General features: G+C 29.3%; 1 protein-coding gene across 1 annotated transcript; it reads right to left on the minus strand.

The window, feature by feature from the left end:
- Nucleotides 1–3,363: 3,363 nt before the first annotated feature.
- On the minus strand, nucleotides 3,364–10,999 carry LOC129299852 (indole-3-acetate O-methyltransferase 1). The gene is made up of 4 exons (XM_054938327.1): nucleotides 10,876–10,999; nucleotides 9,778–10,203; nucleotides 6,598–6,873; nucleotides 3,364–4,017 (listed from the first exon to the last, which is right to left on the minus strand). The coding sequence occupies exons 1-4, from the start codon at nucleotides 10,984–10,986 to the stop codon at nucleotides 3,661–3,663; spliced, it is 1,170 nt and encodes a 389-aa protein (XP_054794302.1). The 5' UTR covers nucleotides 10,987–10,999; the 3' UTR covers nucleotides 3,364–3,660.
- Nucleotides 11,000–17,291: the final 6,292 nt, after the last annotated feature.

Raw genomic sequence — 17,291 nt, forward strand, 5'->3', positions numbered from 1 at the left:
TAAAAATAATTTTTATCTTACAATCCACATTCTCTTTTTGTTTGGTTGAAATTGATTGTGTTCTTTCTAAGTCACATTTTCAAAATGTGATGTGAATTAGGGTAGTAGAACTGCTTTTTTATAGTAGTGAAAACTTTTAAATTCATAATAAATTAAACCCTACCATTAACTTTTTGTTAACGTCATTACTATTCACCATACCATTCATCATGGGGCCCAATCAAATGTTGATGTGGCTGTCCCTTGTTAATATGTCATTTGTTAATTAGCACCACAAACCTTAAACTATTAAGTAAGTAGCATCTTTGACCTTGAACTTTAAAATTTTAAGCAAAATACTCCTATCATGTATGTATAGAACATTGACTATTATGTAGACCAAACACATTGTTGGCTATATCGAACAACCTATAATTTTGCAAAATGACATTTTTTGCTCCTTTTTTTTGCAATGTTTTCCAAACAATTGGTATCTCATGCTTTTATATACTCTAACTTTGATTTAGCCTTATTTTGAATAATGTTAATTTATTTAATGATAAAAAATTGGGATCCCATTGGAAAAATAGTTTAAATATCCAAGGATTTTAATGAATCAGTTAATTTAAGTTTTAAATTCATCAATGAAATCATTAATTTTCATGTCCATTTTCTATAAAATCTCCTAATACTTAAACTTATTTTCAAATGAGATTCCAAGTTTTCATTATTAAATAAATTAACACTATTTAAAATAACACTAAATTAGAGTTATAAAGTTTATGGAAGTATGAGATACCGACAGTTTGGAAAACATTGCAAAACAGGGGCAAGAGATGTCATTTCACGTAATTATGGGTCATTTGTCATAGCCAATGATGTGTTTACTATGGTAGATCATGCCAAGAGTAATTTGATTTTCATAATAGTCAACATTCTATATATAAATGATGGAGGTAATTTACTCAAAATTTTAAAGTTCAAGATCCAGGACACTATTCGTGTAATAATTTAGGGTCTGTGGCACTAATTAATAAATGACACATCAACAAGAGACTATTACTTTAGCATTTGACTACGGCCCATGGTGAACAGTTTGGTAAACAGTAATGGCATTAATAAAAAGATAACAGTAGGGTTTAATTTGCTATGAATTTAAAATTTTATGGTTTATTTTGCATATTTTAAAAGTTCATAGTCCAGGATACTTTTCACACAATACTTCAGGATCCATTTTGCTCATTAAACTATAAAATAATAGAAAATGAGTAAAAAAGAGATAATAGAAAATGGAAATTAGAAAAACATTTTACAAAAGCAACCACTATTAAATAATAAGAATGAAAATGTGAAAATATTTTAACAAGAAAATAAATAAATAAAAAGTTAAAAGGTCTTGGATATGAAAATAATAAAAAATGATACAAATATAACTAAACTATATCACGATCTAATATAATAATGAGCTATAAAGATTTGAATATCTCAAAATAATATAATAATCAAAATATAATATAATATAATATTATGATTTGAATATTTCAAGATAATATAATCTAATATTAAGATTTGAAGATTCTAAAATAATATAATAATTAAGATATAATAATAAGTAAGATCAAAAATAATATCTAATCTTTAAATAGTAATAATCAAAGAATAAAAAATCACAATATGATTGAGATTTTAAAAAAACCTTAGGTATACGGGGTCTATAAAAAGGAAAGTAAAGTTAGAGCAAAGGGGACGATTAGTGAGAGGCTTAAAGAAATTGTGAGAGAGATGAATGGAAGAGAGAAAACCTGGAGATAATAGAATGAAAAGGCTTTGAATAGATGATGGTATGCAATAATCTTATATAATCACAGTTAATGCTTTGGTGTTGGCAATCCGTGGTTAATGTTTCTCATCTTCATTGAATTCTTGGAACATTGAAGAGTTTTACGCTTTGATTTCAAAGAGCACGCATGGCCATGTACCCTAGCAAGACTTGGTAAGGATTTTCTCTATCATATAATATTTATCTAATTGGATTCATGACTCTTATAGTTACCTCTTACAAAAATCATAACAATAAATTATTCCTGTAATATTTCTATCTAAAAAATTCATGAATGATACTATTTCATCTTGTGCATTTAGAGCTGTAAGTGATACTAAACCACCATATGTACAAGCTTAATTGATGTGCAACAATAAAGTGCTCTTGATTGTCTCTAATTTTGAAACTATTTGCTGTATGAGATTTTGAGAGTCCTCACAAGTTTATAAATTAATTAATTTGTGATATATGTTCATAGTTTTATTCTATTTGTTGCGTGAGACTTTCAAAGTCTTTACAGGTTTATATGTCAATTAAATTATCCTATACAATAATAAATTATTATGAGTATATATTTCAAAGTATTTAAAAATAAAATATTTTCCTAAAAATAAATAAAATAAAATAAATTATATTTAGATGATGGATTTTGGGATACATGAAATTTTCATAAATCTTATCAAAATGTTTCCCTGAAATTGTTTCTCAAATTTTTTTACAAATAAAGAAATAAAATATTTTCCTAAATAAAAAATTCAAACCAACATTACAATTATTTTATAAAAAATTAAAATTTAATATTTTTCTCAAAAAATTTTGAACCAAGAGATATGCATTTTTTTACCTCGAATTACATGGGTTTGATCCTTCAAAAAGGTACGTAGGTCCTAAAATTTTATTTTAGGTCAAGTCTAACTTATAAATAAAAATTTTTTTCTTTTGATTATCTTATTTTTTGTTAAGGATGATTAAAATATTTTTAAGGCCATATAAATTTATATAGTTAACCTAAAATAATCATTTATATGAACGGGTGTTGTGGGGTGTTTAACATTTTTCCTACACATAATTGATTTCCATATGATTTTCTGTATATACAAATTACATGTCAAACAGGTTTCTAAAATTACCCTAAATTTTAATGGTGACTCCTAAATTGTTTTTTTATTCGCTTTTCTTCTTGGGAAATTTTGGATTGGCGCACACAAAAAATTTGCAGGAAGCCGTTTGGCTTCAATACTAAGCTTGCGTTGGACTGCAAGCATAGTATGGGAGACAATTTATTCAGAAAGCTCTTACTTTTGTCAGCTAATTATAATTAATTAATTGTCAATAAAAATATTAATGCAGCAATATTATGATCCACGCTCTAATGTACAGATCAATTATCTTATTTATCATTGTAAAATATGTTTTGCTGTAGTGTGTGGAAGAGAGTCAAGTGTGGAATCAAAATCAAAACAACGTTTCTAACAATTGAACTTGTTAGATAAGAAACATGCATACTATTCATTTCATACACATTTCACAACAGATGAACACTATTTGCCCTGAAAGAAAAACCCAAATGTAAGAGATGGGACACAAATCATAAAGTTCATAATAATGTATAAAGGAATAACTACAGTTAGAAGTAACAAAATACCACACAAAAGAGAAGCCCTTTCATCATCTTGTTATGAACAATTTTTAAGTAGACTTGATTGGTGAATCAAGCTAATTATATGAAAGTATACAAGCATGTCAAGAATTTGTTCATGTAGAACACATCTTTGGCATCATTATCTATCTCCTCATAATTAACTCAATCTATTTGTTCATTGTTAATCAAGTCTACTTAAAAATATATGGCCTTTGTTTCATGAAGGAAAAGAAAGGGATGCAACTATGTGAAAGAACTGAAGTTGCTCTAATAGCTCTTTGGCATGAGCAGTGGCTCTTTGCTCCACTCTAAGGAACAGCTTCTCGCTAAGCTTGTCGCCGATGTGGGCATCGACGAGGACACCAGACACGCTCCGGCAACTGTTGGCCAGAGCCCTTCCTACTTCAGTTGCATCATCTGGCTGGTTCACCACAAGAGGGCTTCCTCCTTTGAACACCTCAAGCTTGTTTATAGCAAATGAGCCATCTTCTTCCACAACCTCTTTGAAGTCTTGTAAGCTTGGAGCATAAATTGGGATGTTAAAATTGTCTCTTTTCTCACTGCTAATAAGCCCCTGTTGTAAACAACAAAAACTATTTCAATATTATTTATTGTTTATCAAGAATCACTTGAAACTAAAAGTTAAAATTATAAAATATTAATATGAATCTTCTTCGCATGAAAGTTGGTTAGGTTAACAAAGAACAAATCCATTATACATTACATTAAAAATATACAAAAACTTTAGTTGTTAGGCTAACTCAAGTGGCTTTTGTCTTGGGTTCATTGTAAAAGATCCAAGTCGCTTCCTCCCTTCACATGACTGATGAATTAACAAGAAGGAAATATTAAAAAAAAAAAAGAAGTCTATTCTAATTATTGTAAAATGGAGTGGGTGTGTGTGTGTATGGTGACATACACAAACATTTCCTAACTCGTGATCGCATAGATTTTATTAAATCGATTATCCACGTTTCAGATTTAATTTGTAATATTCTGATAACTAAATCTTTGTCATACACAAATATTTCCTAACTCGTGATCGCATAGATTTTATTAAATCAATTATCCATGTTTCAGATTTAATTTGTAATATTCTGATAACTAAATCTTTGTCTTATTGTGATAATTTTTATCTTCAACAGAGAGCCTAATGAATATTAAAAAAAACAAAAGGCTTTTCCAAATCAAGGATATAATGAAACGATAAGGAAATTATTAACTTCGTTGGAGATAAATTATTTTTTATTAGAAGTAAAATAAGAAAAGGAAATGAAGCCCATAAAATTTAAAAAATAGCAAGCAGTGACACCCGTACAATCCATCCTTATGTTTGCACTAAATTCAAGATACCCATAGCCTCAATTTGTTTAATATGATAGAAAGATGAATATATGTATATATATATATATACTGCAATAATCACTTGAGTTAAAAAGCTTAAATTTCTAATTGAATTATTTCTGACACTAATTATTGTATCAATCCATAAAGGGTTCCTTCTTTACGTGCTACTTTTTCAGGGGCTAGGGGTCAAAGTGATAGAAACTAGGCTTTGATTGGCTAGAAAGCATGAAGAAGAGTCAATTGATTATTCCAAACCAATGTTGAAACAAAAAATATATATAAAGCACGCACTCTACATTTCCATGTGAGTTTGAAAAGGTGTCTGCTTCTAATGATAGAAGTTGCATCACCCAAGAAATTCGTGGCTTGTATGTTTAGTTATGTTCTCATTTTTTATTTTTAAAAATTTTTTTGTGAATTAATTTTTTTAAATTTTTTTCGAAACAAAAAAAATGAAAAATCTACTTAATTATGTTAATTTTAAAATTTAAAAATAGTCAATAATGATGGTTATCAATGTTTAAAAGTAATGACGTATAGTAATTGTTGGTTACAGGTAATTTATAATAATCAAATGTAATATATTTTTAAAATAAAAAATAAAATAGCTTTAAGATGTTTCCATATTTTGTTTTTAAAAACAAAAAGAAAAAGAATATTTTTAAAAACATTTAAATTCAAAACTCTTAATTATTAGAGGAAACAATTTTTATTTTAAAAAACATTTAAAGACTATTTTTTATTTTTAAAAGCAGAAAAGCAATTTTTAAACCCAGAAATCAAATGCCCTAAAAAATGACTTGGTAAGTATATGCAAGAGTGTCTTTATGTTTTTACTGACTTGCTTAAGAAAAATATACCCCATTAATACTTGAACTACTGTAATAAATTCTCAAGGACATCCTATTATGAAGGCCTTGTTATGTTCATTGTACTCTCCTATTTATATTATACATATTGAATGTGTAGCATGTTTTGGTAGTAGAGGACTATGTGCAAATGCTTTTAGCTTTGTCACAAGACATTGTTAGGTCCTATATTCTCACAAATGTCATGTATATACAAAGAAAAAATTAGAGATGAATGCAAAATGGTTTTAAATCCAATGCAAAACAACTCTTGTCCACTTGTTTTAATTTGAGGAACATCTTTACGACGCCACATGTTACATTCTACGGTAACAAATAGAACATTGTCATCTTGAAACTTGTAGCATTTGACACGACGACAACCATCAGATTAAAATAAACAATAAACATTTTTTTTATAGCAAAATTGTTACACAGAATCCAAATCCATACACTTCATGAGAATTGTTGTTGCAGACATCATCATTTGTAACAAGTAGAAAGACTATAACAAAATAACAAATGACGTGGTGTGATGATAATTGTCATATATCATTTTTTTTAACAGACGAGATTTTCTTGATTAGATTACACATGATAGAATATAGTAAATCAGAGGGAATGAAGCCGAAATCCATACCCTTTTGGCTTTGTTAGGAGACATTATATTAATTGTTGGGTCCTAGATATATATTCCCACAATCATCAGATGAAAGCAAGAAGAGTGCTTGCTCGTTGTCTAACTTTTAAGATGTGAATATGATTTCAAGTGTCGTAACAATCCAAAACCTAATAATTGGTCAATATTTCAGACCGCCCATTACCTACCGGGCACGCAATTGATCATATTCCTTCATAGCTGTGGGACTCTCATGTATCAGACTTGGCTAACAAATCATTACGAAGAAAAAAAAAACTCATTATGATGATGATTTCAAGTTGGGAGTATGTATACGGACCTGTTGGACAAGATCATCCCAAGCGTCCTGAAAGTGGGTCCCGAAGAGGAGGCCGGCCCCACCTTGGTCTGTGGGGTCCATGGAGGTCCGACCAAGGCAGACCAAGAACATGGATCCACCTTTCTTCATCTCCTGGGATCTTGCTCTCAGGAAAGCCGCCAGATCTGTCTGAAACTGATTCCTGTACGCATTCGCTGTGCTCTCACTTGCTGCGTGTATGAATACTCTTCCTTTGTTGTATCCACTTCCTCTTTTGTCCAACACACTCTCTGGTACCTGCCACGTCATGCATCCTATTTCGTCAATTTCATTATTTGTCATTTATCTCATCCACGCACTCAGACTTTTTCTGGTCCTATTATAAGGTACCATCTAAAAAGATTTCTTGATCTTTAATATAAAGCATGTTATGTTTTTAGATCAAAAAGCAAATTGACTTTCAAAATATATGAGGTTAGAGACGTTTGAAATTTTAAATTTATTTTTAAAATAATATTTTTTTAAATTTTTTTAAAAATAATCCAAGCTAACTCATGTTAATAAAAATTAACTTTGAATAGCTGGCAAACCATTATCTCCCTCAGATGCGGACACAAATAGGAGAAGTCCTTGGAAATGAAATCATGAGAGCCCCATAAAGATTAAAAAATGAAGAAAAACTGAAACATTATTATGTTCTTACTGTGCATGCATCAAAAGTCACTGTCACACTACGTCACTTTGTCGCTTAAACATGATATTTGTGTTTTCAAACCTAAGGACCATACATTTTCGTTGCATTAACTTTTTTTTTTTAATCTATGGGATGAATATATTCAATGTACCATAATAAATTATCCTCGGGAAGTGGCATATTAAATTATTCTTTTCTCGGAGAAAAAGGTACTGCTTTGACCTCATTTACATCCATCGAGTGTTTTGCGGGGTGAAACTTCAAGAAAGTGATACAATGAGGGAATTAATTGCTTTTAAGTTCCACTTACGAAAAGTTTTCATGAAAGCGGGGAGTTTCAAACCAAAAGCTTTCATGAGTGAAAGAAAAGAAAAATATATCCACCAGTTAGCAGAGTGTTAATTAAAAATCCGTGGATTGAATAAACTTATCTGACCATGAAAGAATAAATTTTGTTCCCCCAGACCACAATATAAGATAATTTAAGAAACTCCATTTGATAGAAAGAATATAAAATATTATATAATTTTTATAATTATTTTTTTAAATTTTATCTCTACTTTAATTATTACTCTTTTTTAAGTGCCTGTTTGGTTGGGCAAATAATCAATTTTTTTTGCTGAAAAAATCAATTAACTAAAAAAATATCCAAACATCACCTTTTGTCATTAATTGATTATTAATGTTAAAATTATTTTTTTAAAGGCTTTATTTGCGAGATTTTGGGGAAAAGCTGATCAAAGGTATTGAAAAAAATTATAAATAAAGATCCAAAAAAAATTATAAAAGAAACACAAAATTTTAAAAAAATAAAATTCATTTCAGAAACAAATTTAATAATATTAGATATAAATTTAATAATAATTTAATTTTAAAAATTAATATTTTTATGGTAATTTATACAAATAAAATTAATTCTAAATAAATTACCCAAACATATTTAATTTTATTAAAATTAATTTTTAAAAAACAGTATTCAAATAGATTATATTATAACACAATCAATTATAATTAAAATCTACCACTTAATTAATTATTTTTATAATTTATTATATCCAACTGAAATTCAAACAAACACTAAATAAAGTATTAAAATTTTTATTGTTATTGTTAAGGAAATTATATAAAATATTTATGTTGAAAATTATGTGTGGACATATATTAATTATTTTATTGATTTTTTAAAATATGTTAATTGGTGATCCGTGAAATATTAAAGTCCAATTACGTACCTTTATGTGATCGGCCTGGCACGTGCTCTATTAAGTCTAGTTAGTGGCTAAAGCAAGTGCCTTAACCTTACTAGATCCTGTAGTGGCCGGGCCTAGTAAATATTATTAAATAGGTTAAGTCCTCTCTCTAACCTATTCTCAGCGTGTGTTTTCCTATCAAAAGTCACTTGAATAGGAGTATCTCTCAAAGAATATAGAGAAGACCTAAATTAACTAGCTCATGTAATTTAGTTGACTAACTAGTGTATTTGTTTAGTTTCTTATTACACTCTTTTTTTGGTTTTATTTATAGGGTTGTCAAATAAAAAATTTTTATTTTATTTATAAGTTACATTATTAAATTTTTATCATAAAATTTTTTTATAATATTCATTGAATATTGAAGAGAGAAAAATATATTATTAAAGTATATATATTTAATAAGAATAAAATTAAATATTAATTAAATTTTTAAACACAGTTAATAAATTTTAAAATTTTTTTTAGTTTCAGTAAAACATATTAAAAGAACCTGTATATTAAACCAAAGGAATACAGTTGATCCCTATCTAATGATTCATTAGATCTTAAGCTTAATGAGGGTATGAAAAGATGTAAAAAAATTTAAAAAATTAAAGTTTTACTTCAATTTTTTTTTATTTTTTTAGAACGGTGAAGTGGTTATTAATATTTTATACTTTTGTATAGAGAGACTAAATGCAAACCAATAATCTTAAATCCCTGACAAGAAGAAAGTGTCTAAGTGTTCACACTAGACACGCCATACAAAAGTCAAGAAAGTTAGTTAGTTTTATATTTAAAGGTTCATCTCTATCCATCTATGAGCAGGAAAGCATGACTGAATCACAGTAGACACGCCATACGAAAGTCAAGAAAGTTAGTTTTATATGTAAATATTCATCTCTTTCTTCCTACGAGGGTAAGATCATAATTAAATTCATCAAACTGACACAAATATAACAAAAAAGAAAATTAGAGCCAAATTAAAGTACCTACGTACGGCTATATCATGAGTAATTAATAAAAAGAAATTCATATGAATATTAATAAGTAGACATTTCAGCTTCTTGATTATCATTTGTGTCATGTAATTTTAGAATATAACAGATAAATTAGTACCAAAAAAATTATAACAGGTAAATATTTCTTTAAAGCCCAACATCATATTTATTTATTTTTTAATAACGCCAATATCATATTTATTTATCACATATTAGAAGGTTGTATCATAAGATCTATGAAAGAAAAGAACCAAGTGGTAGTTAAAGGTCTAACCTGAGACAACCAATGCAAGGAAAAGGCAGAGTGAAAAACATCGATGGACCTCATTGGAAAAAGCCTTCGGTAGAAGGAGCCGGCCACTCCGGCAGCGAAGTAGGAGCGATGGTTATTGGCGGCCAGGCATTCCTCCATGCTAACACCATAATTGGTGGTGGTGAGCATAGGAGGAAGTAACTGGAAGAGAGTGTTGAAGTCATTGCTTGGAAGGTCGGAGAAGAAAGCTGAAAACTCCGGCGGATCGAGACCTAAGGCGTCATATCGTTTGATGATGTGGTTGATGATGACGTCCACCACATAGATGGTGTTGTTGCCACAAGAACAACCCAAGTCCACAACCACAAAGGGAACATCAGGATTATTCAATTGAACTCTGTCTAGGGTTTCTTTTAGAAGATGAAGCATGGAACGAGCATGAATAGCCTGCATGGATAAAGAGAATCATGATTTCCAACATACTTTGCATATTATCTATAAAAAGAAAAAGCATTTTTGTTAATTAAAGAATAAGTGACAGATGATATATTAATTAAGCACATAATATCAATGTAATTAGAATTCGTTCTTTGATATATCGTTTTAATGATTTTTGTGGAAGATCTGTGAACCATTAAAATTATTCTGAAAATAATTTTTGTTTGAAACACCAAAATAACTTTGAATATTAGGTGTAAGTTGACTTGACTTATAATATAAAAAAAAAATATCTTACATCAAATAGAGTTGAGTTGGAGAAGATATATATAAGTGGCAAAGACTCACAAACATAATATCTTAATATTTTGCATTAAGATATGGTATCAGTCTCACTTATATGTATCCTCTTGAAATTATTGGGTGGTCCGACTCATACTTGACCTCCCAAAAGCCAACGATTGGTTTCTCTTCTCCTCACCCTCTCCTCATGGATCTCTTCAAGTCATTGAAGAAAGAGATGAATTTATCTGTTTACGAAGGGCTAACAAAATGAAAGATCGGCCTAAAGTAAGATCCCAACAAACACACACAGACTAATTTCTCGTGAAGTTATATATATATATATATGTAGATATATATATATATATATATATAGAGAGAGAGAGAGAGAGAGTTCACCTGAGCTTGTGAATTATTGGCGTAGCTTCCCTCACCTTTGCCTCCTTTCATGCTAAGAAGTCTCTCAAGCTCCATATTTGACACAACTACGTTGTCTCTCTTGAAAGCCATAACCTCTGCTATCTCTCTCTTAATTACTCCAAAAACATGGCATAAAGGGCAGACAAAGAGTTCATATTTATATTCACAAATCAGGACACCCTGTTCGCTTTCTATAGGCAGAGGCAAAGGACCAGCAAGTTGAAAGTAATTATGATCGTTGTTGTCGTTATTATTATTAGTATTATTACGAAAATCAAATTGGGGAAAAAATAAAGTAAAAATCTTTAACCGGAAAAAAAAAAAAAAAAACTCAAAGGTGCACGACAAGGGAATATAGGCTTCACATGCAACAAAGGACTGGCCCAAGATTTGCGCCGGATTTTTATTTCTTCCTTACCACACATACAAAAGAATTTTTTTTCCCCAAATATTCCCACTGAAATGCAAAATATGAAAATCTAGTTCAACCTGCCTAGTTCAACGGGTAATTAAATCATTAAATTAATATTTTAATATATTTAATAAAATATTTTATTTATGATCATCGGATCATAATTTGATTCTAATTTTGATTATTAACTTTTAAACCAGTATTTTAATTGATTCAATGATCATGTTAACAACTTAAATACATTATAGATATATATATATATATATATATATTTTTCAGATGTCAATCATCTAAATTATATATTGTATATTTTTATTTTTATTTTTAGAAAAATCACAATGTATTCCTCCTTTTCAAACAAAGAGTAACGAAGTTACGAAAATAAAATAAAATTCAGACAGCTAGTGCATTTCTCTTCTCGAGGGTGCAGATGAAAAATAGGCACTTTTAATATATATATATATATATATATATATATTCAACGATATTTGGCTTGAAAAATGTGTTCATATATGAGAGTAGTTTCTGAAATAGAGGTTAATGAAGGGGGGAAAAAGGTGGCCGGACAACATGTGTACATATCCATAATCATAACAAACTCTTATTTAGTATCAATTACAGACAGGGTAAATTAATTGAAAAAAGGGGGGAAAAGAGAAATTGAAATAATTATAAAAAAAAAGGCTTCAAACTTATCCAAAGCTTTGTGGGTCCAAACCAAATAATATTGTTCTTGCACTGTACATGCATGCAGTTTGCAGTGTGTGTATTGGACACAAGATATGGATACAGTTTAATTAGAAAATACAAACAGAAAAATTTTCACCATTAACCATAGTATTAACATGAATTTGATCTTCCCCCTACAGAAAAGAGACGGAAAATTATATTAGATGGTTGATGACCAAATTTATATATAATAAATGAAGCATCATAAAAATCAAGTTATTCTTATGAATTAGAAAACTTTATTATTCCACTGACTAAGTTAGTGTGAGTTGTGAAAGCTCTTAGTAAATTGGAACTTGGAAGTTTGATTTCCAAGATTTCAATTTGAAGTACACCTGTTAGATAGTAATTAGGAGGGGTTTCAGGGGGAAAATAGAAAAGAAAGAGTAAAAGAAAAATATAGTTGGGCTGACTAATGGTTTTAAAGATGATACATATAAGTGAGTATGACATCACAAGTTAACCGAAAACTTTAAGAAATTCAATTTATAAGTTTTTTTCCACTTAAATATTTCATCTCCAACCTAATTCTGTCTAACATGATACTTTTTTTTTATCAGGTTAAGTCAATTTACACTTGATTTCCTAACGAATTAAAATGTCCTTTTGATTTGAGACTAACTTTCTAACAATTTTTTTATCCAAACAAACTATCAAGATTGAAAAAAAAAATAAATGAAATAGACAAAAAGAAAGAAAGAAAAATAACTAATAGAGTTAGATTTAATGAAAAGAGCTAGTTCTTAAAATATTGTGAACCCGATTCAAATCCTTACTAAAAGAAGTTTTTCACACATTTAATGCTCAATAATATTTTGAAAAGGATTTAATTTTTTTTAATAAAAAGATATCTGTGGGAACTACTACTACTACTACAAAAGCTATATACTATCCTCCGTTATAACTTAATCCTTCATTGTAAATTCCGTCAACTGTGGTCTCTTAAATGTAATTATTCCCTAAATGAAAGCTCCATGTATCCATCAATGATAATTAATATAGCTACGTTACACGTAAAATCCAATGCGAGATCGAGGGATTTATATAATTAAAATACTAGGAATTATTGAGTAATGATACGTATTAACCCATCAATTATGTAAGAAAACTTAAGGTGACAATCATTAATTATGATATTCTAATGCTACGTAAGTTTTCTTTAACCCTTTAAACTACACTTTGGATATATAAATTTAAAAGGTTGATTACTCTTTAACGAACAACTTTAACGTTATGTTAATATTTTGCTCGAGAAAGATTAATTACACTTGTCGGCATTATTTAGCTTTATTATAAAATAATAGGAAGTCAAAGTGATTTATAAAAAGCCTAATATGATGATTAATTATTTATTAATTAAGTATTGATCACCCCAGAATTCATGGTTCAGTTTGTACCCAACTGCTCCTCAACGACCTTATACTGGTCTAGCCTATTTGAGGGGTTCAAGTATTATTAAAAAAATACTGTTGGCCAAAAGTTAATAAAAAAAAAATTTTGTTGGGCGCACAAATCACCTTTCCAATTATAACCCCAAGTGAATTATTGTATTATACTGGTATCACCTCTCAAAATATAAAAATTAAGGAAAAAAAATATTATCATGAACGTAAGATCTATATTCTAATCTCTCTAAGCTGTAAATTCCAAAATGCAAAACAAATACTCTCTCTCTTAAAAAATATAAGACATTTTTAACAGAATTTCATCTCAATAAAATAATTACTTATCTTCAAACTAACCATATCTTTACATATTTACCCTTATTTAATAGATGTTTCACCTTAAAATAAATTATAAATGATTTATTCAATAGAGATACTTAAAAAAAAACAATGATTATAACTTGAAAGAAAAAATGTCTTATATTTTTAAACATTTAACACCTTAAAAAATATTTTATATTTTTAAATGGAAGGAGTATTTTTTTTTATATGGCTATTTGACTTGGTCAATTAAAAATAACTTTTTTAAAAAATATTTTTTACATTCATAAAAATTTGAACTCATGACCTCATACTCAAACGGTCATATTTCCTTTTACTAGAATCAATGTTAGTTGGTGGCTAATAATTTTTTTTTAGCTAGATGAATTGATTGAGAAAATTAAAAGCCAGCGTGCTTTTTTATCACTCTTTTTCCCGGCAACGTGTAGACTGTAGAATCCTTGAGATGTTCATATTTATTTTCCGAAGCGGGACGCTCAACAGAAGTTTGAAAAGAAACAAGTAATTCAACTATCTGATTTGCAATTTTTTTTGACCAGGTGTCCTATTATATGCAGTTGAGCTTCTATTTCGTCAATAGAATATTATATATGTGAATCATGCTAAAGAGATTGCAGCGATCTTAGAGCCTGTTTGTTTTCAATTTTTAAAAACTGCTTTTTCTTTTTTTTTTAAATATAAAAATTCAAAAACTTGTTTGTAAAAGTGTTTTCAATTTACTTGTTTCCAAAACTATTTTCATTTTTTGTTTTTAAAAACCAAAAACTAAAAACAACCTAATGGACCCCATGGCGTGGATAACATGACATTAATGGCAATGAAGTTTGAGGATGGTAATTATGAATATGGTGGCATAAAAGGAGCCTAAGGCAAGGAGCAAGGAGCCCAACACTTCCAATTTAATGTGCCTAAAAACCCTTTACAATATATTGGAGATCCAATGATAAGAGCCCGAACTAAAGCCATGAAGCAAGCCTTGTCCAGTCTTGTGCAAGAAGTCCAAGAGCTTGGAGAGTATTAGGGCACTCCTTTCAAGCCCAAAGGAGAGCATCTAGGCATGTATAATGTATTTAAGATCTAAATTCATGAAGAGTCAAGTTCAAGAGGTAAAAACCCTAACCAATGCAAGGAAAACTATAAGTGGAGTATCTTGCAAGCAAGGAGGCATGAAACCCTACTAAAGAAGTCAAGGATGGTGTGATTTTAAATCCTTTATGATCCCTTAATTGTCTCCGTAATTGTTTCCTATTTTAGTGATTCTTTGACTTGGCTCCCTTTTTTAAGGAGCAAGACTAGTCATAGTTTCCTATTTTGAGTCTAGTCAAAGATTATGATTAATTATATTATTTTTAATTTCTAAGTTTTGTGATCCCATAATTTTAGGATCACATATCCTAAATTATGTGGCTGAATTTTTTATCCTTTATTTTATATTATTTTTTCTCCTTTTAGTGTAGGAAATTAGGGTTTTAATTTTAGGAAATAGTCTTTTCTATGAGCTTATATATATTAGGTATGCTCCCTCTTGTAAAAAGAAGAGAAGTTGAATGAAATTATTCATTTTAGAGTTTATAACTCTTGTGAGCCTTAGTGATTTGTGGTGGCATCTCGTGTGAGAAACAAACGTGATCAAAAGCGTGATTAACTCTTGTGGTGTCTTCGAAGGTTGAGGTTTCTAGAGGCAGATGCTCTAGACGATCTTATCCTTGATCATTATCTCATTATTTATTTCATTCCTTTATTTATTTTCATAATAAATTTCATCCCTTTTCTTTTTGTTCTTATGTTTTTGTTGTGTTTCAGGGTTTTGTCCCTGAACTAGCACGATTTTACTTCTGCATCCTCTATCAGATTGGTATCAGAGCTTTGGTTGCTAGTTTGCTAGTTGTGGTTTGAATTCTTGTCCTTTCTTTTTCTTCTTCAGTTTCGTTACTTTCATCTTCATCTTTATCTTGAGTAATTATTTCTTTTTGTGATCATCTCTTATCTATCCCATCTACTTCTATATTTTGGCTTTCCTCTTCTTCACCTTTGTAACTTTTTTATCTTATGTGAGTTTTCATTTTATTAGCTTAGTGAAAAAAGAAAAAAATACCTAGAAATTCATGAAAAAAAGACAAAAAAAGTGTTAATGTGTTAAAAAAAAGGAAAAAAAATCCAAAAATTTAAAAAAATTACAATATATATATATATATATATTGCTGTAAGTTGTGATTGTAGGAAAAGGCTATTCTTAAACTTTAAGTCACTAAGAGGTTGCCTAAAGAGAAAAGCCAACTTGGGTGGTAAGAAAGTCTTCTACTTTGGTCAGTTTCTTATTTTTAATTTTTGGTAATACTTTTTAAATTCTTTACTCTCTTATGTTGCTATTTGTGCTACTCTCCTATTTTATTTGGCTTTCTATTTTTGTCTTTGAGTATTTTACTTTTTGACTTTCATTTCTTTCTTTCCTATTTTTGCTTGTCACGTGTGGTTTTCTCTTTTGCAAGCTTGATTTTATTTCAAAATTTTTCTTTTCTATTTGTTTCAAAATTTCAAAAATTTGTAAAAAAAAAAATCCTCTTTTCATCTCATGCTTGTTTTCTAATTTTCTTAATTTAGAAGATATTCACTTGATTATTTCTTAATTTCTTGATTTGTGTTTGGTTTCACCATTAGATTCTATCCATAAGCTTAGTAAGTGGTAAAAAGCAAGTATGTTTTTCATCATAAAAAAAGCCATTATTTTTAGTGAAACACGAGTGACTTTATTTCTCTCAAGAGTAAACACGTGAGTTTGTGTGTGTGAGGATTCATTTTTTATCTTATATAATTTCTAGTGCTTCTGTGAACATGAGTAATAAGGATGAATCCCCTAGTTTTGATATGATCTCTGTTTTAGAACTTATTAAAACACAGTTGCAGCAGTTTCGCTTGGAACTTGATCATAGGTTCCATAAGGAGGATAAAGATGAGCTGGAGACTTCCTCTTCTAAAGGGAAGAAGCGTGAGACCCTTAGCGATGATGAGGAGTATGAAGAGCCGCCTTCTCCTAAGGAAAAAAAATCCTCAAAGCGTGATGTTGACTTACCAGACCAGAAAGTAAAGTATCCTTTATTCAAGGATAGCAACAATCCGAAAAAATGCATTGATTGGAAAATAAAGATGGACCAAATCTTCATGACTCTTGACTTGTTTGAGTCAAGGAAGGTAAAAACTGCTTTTTTGAATTTTACTGACTATGTTGTTTATTGGTGGCAAGATTTACAATACAAAAGAAGCCAACTTAGGAAAAAGCCCATTAAAACATGGGAGAAGCTTAAAAGATACCTGAGAAAGGCTTATGTCCCTAGCTATTATACACGGAGCTAAATAAAAAATTGAGGATGTTTTCTCAAGGATCTATGACTGGAGAAGTATGTGCATGATTTGAATATTTTGAAGTTTCGTGCAAACATTCAAGAGAATAAACGTGAAGCAATGTCAAGAATTATGGATGGCTTGAGGCCAAAGTTGAGAGATAAGCTTGACTTGTACACTTTTGTGGA

This window comes from Prosopis cineraria, unplaced genomic scaffold (genome assembly GCF_029017545.1).
Source record: "Prosopis cineraria cultivar Desert tree isolate PC_DT_omini unplaced genomic scaffold, ASM2901754v1 PC2, whole genome shotgun sequence".
In the NCBI taxonomy this organism is placed as follows: Eukaryota; Viridiplantae; Streptophyta; class Magnoliopsida; order Fabales; family Fabaceae; genus Prosopis; species Prosopis cineraria.